General features: G+C 38.0%; 1 protein-coding gene across 1 annotated transcript; it reads left to right on the top strand.

Annotated features, from left to right (window-relative positions):
- The first annotated feature begins 1,960 nt into the window (after window positions 1-1,960).
- LOC111647565 (interferon-induced very large GTPase 1-like) lies at window positions 1,961-12,550 on the top strand. The gene is given in 7 exon segments (XM_087171447.1): window positions 1,961-2,028; window positions 3,773-3,861; window positions 4,488-4,762; window positions 6,130-6,204; window positions 7,189-7,223; window positions 7,324-9,996; window positions 9,998-12,550. Coding segments are annotated over 5 exon segments (5,220 nt in total). The 5' UTR covers window positions 1,961-2,028; window positions 3,773-3,861; window positions 4,488-4,497; the 3' UTR covers window positions 12,170-12,550.

Raw genomic sequence — 12,550 nt, 5'->3', positions numbered from 1 at the left:
TTTTTCTTTAAAATAATTCTGTCTTTAAAGTTGCATGTTTTTGTTGAAGAAGTTGATGACTGATGCTTCATGTTTGATTTTATTGTGACCATGATGAAATTGGTTTTGTTGATGTTTGTACTCGGTCGTCTGCTCCTACAATTAATGACAGAAATATCATTATTCTCTTCTCTAATTGCAATAAATAAACCCTTCACACGGTTATTGGTGTTTAAACCTCTTCTGTTATGAACCTGCATTATGAGAAAATCTTTCCCCTGATAAAGATGAATCTCGTCTTAAAGAAACCATGAACATTTCAGTGTATTTTAGTGAAAACACTTAACTTTTTAATATCAAAAGATTACAACCCCTGGCAAAAATTATGGAATCACCTATCTTGGAGGATGTTCATTCAATTGTTTAATTTGCAATATGTGTTGAAAACAGAAAATGCACAACAAAACAAATGAGGAACAAATGGGCGGAAACTGGAGTCAATGTCTGTGACCGAACTGTAAGAAATCGCTTAAAGGAAATGGGATTTACATACAGAAAAGACAAACGAAAGCCATCATTAACACCTAAACAGAAAAGCACAAGGTTACAGTGGACTAAAGAAAAGCATTTATGGACTGTGGATGACTGGATGAAAGTGATATTCAGTGATGAATCGTGAATCTGCATTGGGCAAGGTGATGATGCTGGAACTTTTGTTTGGTGCCGTTCCAATGAAATTTATGAAGACGACTGCCTGAAGAAAACTTGAAAATTTCTACAGTCATTGATGATTTGGAGCTGCATGTCAGGTAAACGCATGGGGGAGATGGCAGTCATTACATCTTCAATAAATGCACAAGTTTACACTGAAATAAATTTTGGACACTTTTCTTATTCCATCAATTGAAAGGATGTTTGGTGATGATGACATAATTTTTTCAAGATGATAATGCATCTTGCCATAGGGCAGAAGACGTGAAAACTTTCCTTCAAGAAAGACATATGTCAATGGCATGGCCTGCAAATAGTCCAGATCTCAATCCAATTGATGGTGGAAATTGAAGAAAATGGTCCATGACAAGGCTCCAACCTGCAAATCTGATCTGGTAACAGCAATAAGAGACAGTTGGAGCCAGATTGATGAAGAATACTGTTTTTCAATAGTTAAGTCCATGCCTCAGAGAATTCAAGCTCTTATAAAAGCCAGAGGTGGTGCAACAAAGTACTAATGGTGTAGTGTTTTTTCTCAGAATTGAGTGATTCCATATTTTTTGTGACTGACTACAACTACTTGTCTTTCTTTCTATTTTTTTTATGTTTCTTAAAGCCAGAAGGTTGGCATTTTGAATAATAATAATAGTTTTATGGCATGTCTGTCATTAGTTTTTTTTTCAACAAAATTAAACAATTGAATGAACATCCTCCAAGAGTGGTGATTCCATAATTTTTACCAGGGGTTGTAGTTCAATTAGACTACAACGGTGCGTTCACGACCTTCGCTAATGCACGTATTCTCTCGAAAAGGAAATGCTGGAAATAACCACCTGTGAGGTTATTATCTTACTTATATATATTTATCAAAATATATATCAATCAAATAGAAAAAACAATCACATTTTGGATAATTTTGCTTTATGTTTGTGGAATTTGCAAATTATAATTAAAAGAAGGTTGGTAACGCTGAAGTCTCACTTCACTCCTTATTCAGTTCTTACCCAATCACTCACTTCTCACAAACCAGGAGGTGCCCCGATGTCATAATGAAAAGGAACAATAGCCTATGATTGCAGTAACTATCTATTATACTGGCACCTTCAAATATTACTATAAACAGTGGATTAGAATTTTTGAATGATTAATGTAAGGTCAGAGACAGTACATGATACGTATAGAGTATCTTTGGTAAGGTATCAAGAAGTCTAACTACCTACGAGGTTTCAGGGAAATCACGTGTTAGTGCTATGTTACTTTCAGTTTTCGTTTTGTTGTCACACTTCCTAACCAGCCAAATGGATCTAGCAGCTGAAGCAAAGGAAACACAAAATAAAGGTGAGCTTATGCAATATTTCTGTATTGTGTGTGTGTGTCTATGTAAAGTTAAATGCACAGTGTTTTGTTTTTTTAAATAGCAGACGTTATCTTTATCTCGAACAACCATCTCAGTTTAACCATGTGAATTTTCTTACAAAATCACACAGTTCCGGTCTGCTACTTGGGTGTTGTCCCTCAGCCTCACGTCAGTTTAATAGGCTAATAATCTGTTTTAGTAGTTGTTGATCAATGAAACACGTGTTATTTAAGTTCTAAAGTTTAATCCATGGTTTCATGTGTAAGTAAGTCATTCCAAAAATAACTCTGGTCCATCTAAACGTCTCTGGTATTATCAGAGAAAATAGAGAAGCTGTATAGAGGATCTTGGGTATTATCATTGATCTGCAAACCTGCTGTTCTGAGATTAGCTCCACCCACATAGTTTGTTACCTGGACGGAGCCTGTGCACTGTGTTAAAGGTGCAATCGGTATTAACGCCTGGGTCCGCTGTAACGTGTTTCAGATCACAGACACTGTAGACACACCTGTCACCTGTCCAGCCCGGTGCTGTTACACCAGAAACACCGCACCTGCCCAGCACCCGGGGATGAAAGAGTGATCTGAGAGTGAGAAATAAGTTTAAAAAACACACAATCACCGATCGAAGCTTCTCACGCGGGGATGACACGTGACAGATCCGTTTTACCAGTTCGCGTGGCGGCTTGCAAGTAGACCGCAAATAAAGATGGACGTAGCCTCCGTGACGTCACCTGTAGGTTAAGAAAAGAGCGGTTTTGTGGGTCAGAGTGGGTCGGTCCGTCGACGCCATCTTGTCACTACCTGAATCCGCCGAACTAACGGCTAATCCAAAAATAGGTAATGAGGAGGCGCGTGTCGAGCATACCGGCTTGTAGCTAGCATACGCTCACCTGTCAATCAAGACGGCACGCCCTCAATTCGCCATCATTTTAATGTAAACAGGTGAGTTATATTAAACAGGTGCCACGAAGAAGGAGATTAGCTATAGAGACCAAAACCGTTTTTTGAACCAGGCTGTAAACATGTTTATTTATGCTGTAAAGTTGGACATTTTGCTTTTGGAGTGAGACTCTAGTGGCCGTTAGAAGAAGTGCAGTTTTTCTTACTTCCGTGTTAGCTTGATTTTTCAGCCACTGATGTTGCTGCTTGTATTGAACTAATGTGTTTGGTGATTTTGTCAGAGACGTCTCGGTGTTTAACTCTGGATTTTAGCAGCAAATTAGCATCTTAGAAATGGCTCGGTCCTGACTGCTGGTTAACATGTAATCATATTGGGCCACGTTTCAGTCACTATTTCAAACTTGTTCGGTTCCAACTTGTAAATGAAAACAGCTTTATTGGGAATTGGCCTGTATTAAAATACTTTAAATGTGAGCACAGAAGCAAGAAGAGAGAAGCAAACTGGTAAAGGCCTGAAACCAGCAGACACTAGGCTGAATGCAAATAAGATGCAATGATGTCAGTTGTTTTCAGGTCCCATGGCAGTTTTTCAATACGTTCCTCAATTTCACAAATTGATCATATGCGGTCCAGCCATATATTAACTTTTCTTCTCATATCATATTAAATACTTTATGTATTTAAAACTTGAATTGTGAGCAAGTGGACTTGGTTGGAGATAAGCACTAATGTAGTATTTGAGAAACATCAAGGAATAAAATCTGCAGTGTTAATAACAACATGCCGTTAATCAAGTATCTCCTCCTTGATATTTTCTTACTAGGTTTTGACTGGAAGTGAAAAATGAAGACTGAAGATCCTGCAATATTTGGTCCAGTATCACTGTTCTGTCATTGATGAAGTCCTGTAGAGGTATGTGTGTAAAATGTTTTACTACTAGTTATATAGAGTTCTGTTCTTCACTTTCTTTACTCACCAAAGTAAAAAGCTTCTGTTTTGTTTTGAGCTTCAGACATTTAAACATCTGTGGCTCCTTCACACCTTTCTTAATACAGTGTGTGAATTATATAAGTAAAATATGTAAGTTGTTAAGGAGACATGACCATCATCAGAATGGCGTGAATGGCGTGGTGATGAAGAAGCATCAGTAGCATCAGTAGCATCAGTTGTGTCTCCTCCTCTGTTCAGGGAAGTTGTCCCAGGATAAAATGGAGCAGGTGTCCTTGTCCTTTAGATTGAAGCAGCTCTTTTTACTCCTCATTGTATTGAATTTATAGATTACATGTTCACCTTACACAAATAAAGTAGAATAATATACTCTTATGTAACGCACATGCTTAGGTGTGGGCTTTGGGGTTTCTGGTCTTTAGGGCGGATGAACTCTGTCTCAGTCTGTTGCTAGGTTTGATAAAACTGATCTGGTTTGAACTGGTGATTTTACACAGTTTCTCTGAATCTTAATTTAAAGTGACTGTGTCATTCTCTCCACTAATAAACTAATTGTCAATCAGGTTTACAATATTCTCTGGTTTTTGCAGGGGAACCACAATGGTGAGCAAGGTTATCTTGGACCTTCTGGACAAATTGAAAGACAAAGACTTTAAGCGCTTCAAATTCTTCCTGCGGCAGAATGACATCCTCAAAGGAAGAGAACTCCTCAGAACGGCTGTCTTGGAGAAGGCGGACAGGGTGGACATTGTGGATCTGATGTTGCAGACCTATGAATGTGATGACGTTGTGGAGATGACGAAGGACATTTTAATAATGATGAACATGAATAAACTGGCGAAGAGCTTCAGCTCAGCGGCAAAAGGTCAGTCACAAGAAGCAAAATGTTAAAAATGTGTAGAGAGCAAGCTGTATTAGATTGACTTATGTTTGTTTTACTCTGTCCTGCAGCCAGACATTAGATCTAAGAGGAGAAACAGACTGATGTTTGAATTTGTGTAATTATTGTAGTTTGAAATTCATGGACACAACAGAAAACAAGCCTTCAGCCATGATATCTCAGTAACACCTTGAAGGAATTTCTTCAGATTGGGAACAAAAATTCCAAATCTATTTTGGCCATAACTCAAGAATTCAGACACTAATTCTGACACAATTTAACACAAATGTCTAGTGGGATAAATAAAAGAGATGACATTTTATATCCAAAAGGTCAAAGGTCAATTTCACTGTGACATAATAACGTTCTGCAAAAACACTTCTGAACATTATTATTATTATTGTGACCATATTTCTTGCAACTTGACTGGTTGGCGGAGGCATATAACTGCAAGACTGTAATTGTAGTTTCACTATGTTTTTTTCAACATACAAAGCCTACAAAAATAATATCAGATAAATATTACGTATATGGCAGAAATAGTCGTTACAAACAAGAAAAAAAAAGCGTGCAATAATAGTATTTGCTGTAAAAACAAAAGACTGTGTAATGTCATTATTTGTATTAATTGTGTACTATTTCTAAGTCTTTTTGCAGTTTTGCTAAGAAAAAAATCAATCAAACCAGACTAGCATATCATGAACTCTGATCCATAACTTAAAATGATCTTAAATACGAAATAGTAGTGTCATTACAGCCTGAGAGACATGCTTATGAAGCTGGATCTTATCCCTGAAAAGAGATAAACTTTCCTCTTCCCTGCCTAGTACATAATACAATGTGTAGTAATGTGCTGCAGTGAAGTACACTACAACAAAATAACAATGAATACTTGAATGAATACTACTAATAATTATTAAACTAATAAAAGAAAATATAGATTAACATGTAAAATACGTACGTCTATTAAAGTATATATGTATATTATAAATGTAATAGCAATATAAATTAAGTATATGCATGTACATAATATATATGTATAATTAATGTAACAAAATAAATAAATAAATGCCAAAAATAAATGTGTTTTTTTGTTTGAAACAAACTAAAAACAAAAAAACATTTAAGATAAATTGCCATAATCACCTGATGTATTAGATATGATACAAACAAAAATCATTTGTGATTTAAAATTCCATAATTGCCAAAGCACAAGCTTTTCATTAGTGCACTGCTTCTAATTCATATGATGATGGCAATAAATTTGAACTTGAACTATTTTTATTTTATTTTTATTTTTTTCATTTTTAAAAAATCATTTGCCATCTGACTTTTCCGCCGATATTTCCCAGCAGGTGACTGGGGACAGGGGATAGATGCAGTAAGAGAACATGGGGTCAATACTGTAATCACACCTGTTACAAAAGGTAAGAGAAAAACCTGAGCATTAGCCACAGTGGGTCTGAGAGCTCAATGTACTGCAACTTAACAAAACACATGCAAATATACTAAACACAAACTGTGTATTTGTTTGTGTTGTGAGTATTTGAGTTTAACTCTCAGGGCCCCTGTAAATACCAGTTCATCCATTTATTAGAAAATGTTATATACCAGGGCGGGGACTAAATATGAGACACATAATGCAGTGTAGCACAAAAGATTTAAACAGTTTGACATTTCAAACGTTACAGAACGAGACAACTTGATAAAACTAACATCAACTGATATTTAAGAGGTTTGATGTTGATAGCTAACTCGTGGTCATCACTGAGAAATGTAATTTTATTGAATATCTTGATCACTGTAGATGAAAATGCTTCCCAAAGCAAGTTAAGACATCAGGTGCTTTTTAAAAAGAAGTTACTGAGCTCAGCTAATAATAAAGTTCTTTAATCAAATCAAACATTTATCTTTAAAATTTGTGGGACAAATATTTACGATTTAAAGCCTCAATCCTCTTTCCATGAGTGAATCAAGAGCAGAGTTCTGACTGCACATGGGTCATTAAAACATGATCATTATTTATAAGGTAAATTAACTGCAGCTTGGTTGTTGATTTGTTTGTTAATGTCAGGGATCATTTCATTCTGAAAATCCTTTCAACAGCAGCCTGAGCAACACAGAGACACTGCAGACTCTCAGGTGAGCTCTGATGTCATAGTCAAAGATCTGGCCTAAGTTCAGCACCTGAATGAAAAATGATACAAGACGAGAGTTTTGACATGATTTAAGTAGAGTTTTGAGAAATCTGTGGATCTGTCATGAAACTCTTGACCTGCGTAACATAACTTACAGCAGATGGTTCAAACAGTTACACACTGCCTACAGGTTTTCTTCAAATCTTTCACATAATTTTAGTGAGTAATATTTGTGTAATCTTAAACTGTTTCTTCTTTCCTTCAAATAAACAGGCGTCACAAATGAAGACACTGGAAACAAGGATAAAGTAAGAGACCTGAAATTCACAAGGTCTTAGGAATATTTATCTCATCACATCCCCTTGCAAAAAGTGATAATTTTTAACATACATTACAATTTCATTGAAGGTTCATCATCAGGAAGAGACCAAGAAGAAATCTGAAGAAATCAACTGTGAGGAACAATGTCAAAGAGATCTTGAAACGTTGCTTCACAGACTTCATCTTCAAGACAAACAGAATTTGTCTCCAGCAGATTTTCTTAAAATAGTTCCACCAGTGAAACAGGACCATGAAACATCTGAGGAAGATCTAGCTCATACTTTTCTTCAGAGGTTGATGATGTTAGACTACAGAGCCAGATATATTTCTGTAAGACAGGACAGTGCTGAGGTCAGCCACTCAAATCCTGTTGCAGAACTTGATTCTTCAAACACAAAAGAAAGTGTTTTAGATGCATTTTTTAGCACCAACGTTAACTGTGATCAATCAGATCAGACTCATGTTCATCCGATGGACGTTCAAATGGCAGTATTTCACTGCTCAGACAGCTTCCTTAAGCAGAACATGATGACAAAGCTGTCACAGTGTCAGTACGCCTTACCTTTGCTTGTTCCTGACCCAGTCACACTGGATGTTGAGTGTCCTCTGTGGACATTCAGACAAATAAGAAAAACCTGGAAGACAACTCAAATCAAGGATGATTCAAACATTGTCACCATGAAGAGTTTGCCCATCTGCAAAGCTGAGACACCCATGGTGTCATTTTTCCGCCTGGGTTCACTGTCAGTGTCTAAATCTCAGCTGATGAACACTTTGATCAACGAGCGTCACAACACCTTCTTCCACAGAAACTGCCCAGGTAGCACCAGATCTCGCCTTTTGATGGATGGTGTGGCAGAGATTGCCTGGTACTGTCCTGCTGGAAAACCCAACGATGCCTTCACTGACTGCACTGCCTTCTGTAATCTTCATGGTGATGCTCTGTCCATTGAAAAACAGCGTAAGATACTGACTGAAAAATCTTCAGTCAATGTTGTTCTGTTACCAACTCTGAAAAAAGGTGACAAAAGTTGGGCTGTTTTCTCAGATCTTATGAAGTCTCCAAAGCCTCTGATTTGTCTCATTACTGATAATGATTGTAGTGCAGTTCAGATGAAAAAGGGAAAATATAAAATGGGTCTAAAAGACAGAAGCCAGTCAGATGTTTCTGAAGAACTGAAAAGGATCATTAGAGAGATCTTGTCTGGATCACAAACATCCTTCCAGCTTGAAACCATGGCCGAGGTCTCTGGAATCAGAGTGGATGAAGAAGACACAGTCTGTCAAAGAGGAAAATCTGCTGCTATGGAAACAGTGAATTTACTTCAGGGGATGGAAGTTTCAGAAATCAAAGATAAATTCCTCCCTTGTCATGGCCGACTGTGGCATGAGTGGTGCAGAATAAAGAAAGAACTGTATCACCTCAAAGGAAACGTTGAGAAGGACAAAAGTGAAAAGGAACAGGAACTGATGAAAATACGAAAAGAACAATGTGATGCTTCCTGTAGTAAACTGGTGAAGTTGTTCATTGAAAGTCTCTCATCTTTGCCATCAACAGACAAAGAGTATTTCCTGAAATGGACTCAGATCTTAATAGACGCCCTCTCCACAGACGATCTCATGTCAATTCTCCAAAGCTATGATGAGAAGTGGTCTGAGGTTTTGGATCTGAAGAAGAAACGTGACAAATCTGATCTGTTAAAAAGAAAACAGACTGAGCTTGAACAAATATCAACAAAACTGCAGTCAGCAACTTTTGGCTTGGAGCACATCTTTAGAGAAATGGGGCAGATCTATGAAGCCCATGAATCTCTGCAGAAACAAACAAAGAGGAGTCGGACTGACTGGTCTAAATACCCTGAGCTGGCTGCAGAGCTGATGATATCAGGACACCCCATGGAGCTGATGGATGGTGATGCAGGTTATGTGCCTTTGACATGGATCTCTAGTCTTTTAGAGGAAGTCATCAAGAGACTGGGTGACCAGAGAGTGTTTGTGTTGTCAGTTTTGGGCTTACAAAGCAGTGGAAAATCAACAATGCTGAATGCCATGTTTGGGTTACAGTTTGCAGTGAGTGCTGGCAGATGCACCAAGGGTGCCTTCATGCAGCTGATCAAAGTGTCAGAGGAGATGAAGAGAGACTTTAAGTTTGACTATGTGCTGGTGGTGGACACTGAAGGACTGCGTGCTCTTGAATTAGCAGGAAACGCCGCTCTTAACCACGACAATGAACTGGCAACATTTGTTGTTGGTCTGGGAAACATGACATTGATCAACATCTTTGGAGAGAATCCAGCTGACATGCAAGATATTCTGCAGATTGTTGTTCAGGCTTTCATGAGGATGAAGAAAGTTAAAATTTCTCCAAGTTGTGTGTTTGTTCACCAGAATGTGACAGATATTTCAGCTGCAGAGAAAAACATGGAGGGAAAGAGACGCCTGCAAGAAAAACTGGACCAGATGACCCAACTAGCTGCCAAAGAAGAGGTTTGTGATGCAGAGTGTTTCAGTGACGTTATTGCATTTGATGTGCAAAAAGATGTGAAATACTTTGCCCAGCTTTGGGAGGGAAGTCCACCTATGGCTCCTCCGAATCCAGGTTATAGTGAGAGCATCCAAGAACTGAAGAACTTCATCCTCTCTAAAGCTTCACAGTCTGCTGGGATGACTCTGTCACAGTTCAAAAGCAAGATTCACGACCTGTGGAATGCCCTGTTGAATGAAAACTTTGTTTTCAGTTTCAAAAACACACTTGAAATTAAAGCTTTACAGAAACCTTGAGGTTCATTACGGGAACTGGACCTGGGCTCTGAGGAGCAACATATTGACCATTGAAAACCAGCTGTACAACAGAATTGAAAATGGAAAACTTGACAAGATTGAGCTCAGTTATCTTTCTAAAGAAATGAGCCGAACATATGGAGAAATCAAAAAAGAAATGTCAAAGTACTTTGATGATGACAGAGACAAAGAAATGTTGGTTCAGTGGCGACGCACATTTGAAATCAAAATCAAGGAGTTTCATGATGAACAGGTGAGAGGAGTGAAAAGAAAACTGGATGAAGTTATCCAGCAGAAGACGGCTTGTAAAAAGCTTGATGATCAGAAGACAGAGTTTGAGAACAAGCTGCTACAGAAGAGCAAAGAGCTCGCTCATCAGTTAAAACACAAGACACAAGATGAGGAGGAACTTAAACAGCAGTTTGACTCTGTTTGGAGAGACTGGGTGAGAGAACTAACTGCAGATACAAAACCTATTGAAGACATCAACTTGGAGGAAGATCAGTCAACCATCCTTCATGAGCTCGGTTTTGAATGGGCTCTTATTGATGAATCCAAAAGCAGTGGAAGATACAAAAACATATCAGGGGTTGGTGATTACTCTCATTATGTGGCACTCACCAAGTATCAGGAGCGTTGTGACAAAAGCCAACAGCCTCAAGAGAGGGAAGGGGACAAAAGAGAAAAGGGGAAACTTAGACAATTTGGTGACTTTGTTTCAAAAACAGGTACAAAAGTATTAAGTTACATTAAGGGGACTTTTCAGCATGAAGATCAACAACTGATCAGATCCCTGATTAACAATCTTGAAAAACAGTCACTCGATATAATCAAGAACAAACCTGTAGCTACAAGAGGCTACAGATCAACTTACTTGCAAGAAGTTGCCAAAAATGTCAAAGAGAAAGTGACAGAATTTGAATCAGAGAGGAAATTTGCTCTGAAGAAGGAGTTTACAGTTGAACTCTTACTGTATGTGTTTGACAGAGCAGGGACTTCGCTTTCAGAGTCCCATGAGAAATTCAAGAAGAAGAATGATGCACGTTCTCATTTAGAAAGCAAGAAGGATCAATATTACAACATTTTCAGAAGCTTCTGTGAAGGAAACTCTTCTGCTGTTGTACTCGGAGAACTGATCTGTGAAAAACTGAAGGTTTCCACTGTTGAGGCTGTCTGTAACAAGACTGCCATTGATCTAGCTGGAGAGATGAAGTGCAGTTTCCCAGCATTCAATGGGAACAGACTGAACCTGGAGAAACATGTGTTGAAGTCACTGGCAGAGAAAGACGACTTCAGTGGTTTCATGACCTACATCCATCAACCAAGGAAACATGTGGAGAGTTTTATAAAAGAGGAAGTAGAGAAATACATCTTCACATCACACAAAGATAAAGCTCGGGATATACTCAAGAAAAATGTTGAAGACATCAAACAACATGTGAGTCAGGCTTTATTTACTGCAACAGAGAAAGTTAAAACCCAGAGAGGAGACACAGACATGTGGCTGGAGGAATTTACCAGTTCTCTGAGAGATGAGTTGACATTTGATGCCATTTGTCCTGAAAACTTCAGAGACATAAACCGTTTTGAGTTTCTTAAAGAAGAGACAGAGAAAGGCCTTGAACCCATCATGGAGGAGATGAACAACCTCTCACTGAATAAGATGAATGAGTTCAGACAGAAGCCTGATCAGATCCTCATTGATTGGTTGTGCAAGTGCTGCTGGGTAAAGTGTCCAGTCTGTGCAGCTGTTTGCACCAACACCATGGAAGATCACAGTCCTGATGACCACAGTGTCCCTTTTCATCGCCCCTCTGGAATCAGTGGATGGTGCATTAGAAACACAGTGGAACTGGACATCGATTTCTGCACAACTTTAGTTGCAAGTGATAAAAAGTTCCACCACAAAGATTCATATGAGCTCATTCCCTATAGACAGTACCGAACTGCTGGACCAAGGTTTGCTCACTGGAGAATCACTCCTGATGAGTCCAAACTCACATACTGGAAATGGTTTGTGTGTCGATTTCAAAAACAACTGGAAGACCACTATGAATTAAAATTCCAGGGCAGAGGAGAAATTCCCAGCGAGTGGGAAAAATACAGTAAAGACGAAGCGATTAAAAGTCTGTATGAAATGTACAATCTGTAATTCACCTGCAGTTCTTCTCAAAGCAACAGAGAAGCTTTAACTGATTTAAAGAAAGCCTGTTTTTGATTGAACAGATGAGTCCAACTATTTGTAATCTGATCTATATGTATTTTAATTCAATTATATACAGAGCGAGTTGAAGGAGTCATAAGAAGTTTCTGTTCTTTTTTATTGTTTTTTATTTCTTTTCTTTTAAGATGAGGAAGATGCATGAAATTTGTATGTGATTATTCAAAGGAAACATTAAAAGAGGGAATGAAGATGCTTTTACTTGTCACAAAGTTTGGACTGATTTTCCTTTTCTTAAGAACGGAAATGTAAGATGTGTGAAATTTCTATGATGTAACTCATTTGAAATAATCATTATTGATTGTAATTTTA

Source organism: Seriola lalandi, unplaced genomic scaffold (genome assembly GCF_002814215.2).
Source record: "Seriola lalandi dorsalis isolate HSWRI2012SDOR001 ecotype SW California unplaced genomic scaffold, Sedor1 jcf7180002055004, whole genome shotgun sequence".
Classification (NCBI taxonomy): domain Eukaryota; kingdom Metazoa; phylum Chordata; class Actinopteri; order Carangiformes; family Carangidae; genus Seriola; species Seriola lalandi.
This window is presented reverse-complemented; position numbering and strand designations above follow the sequence as displayed.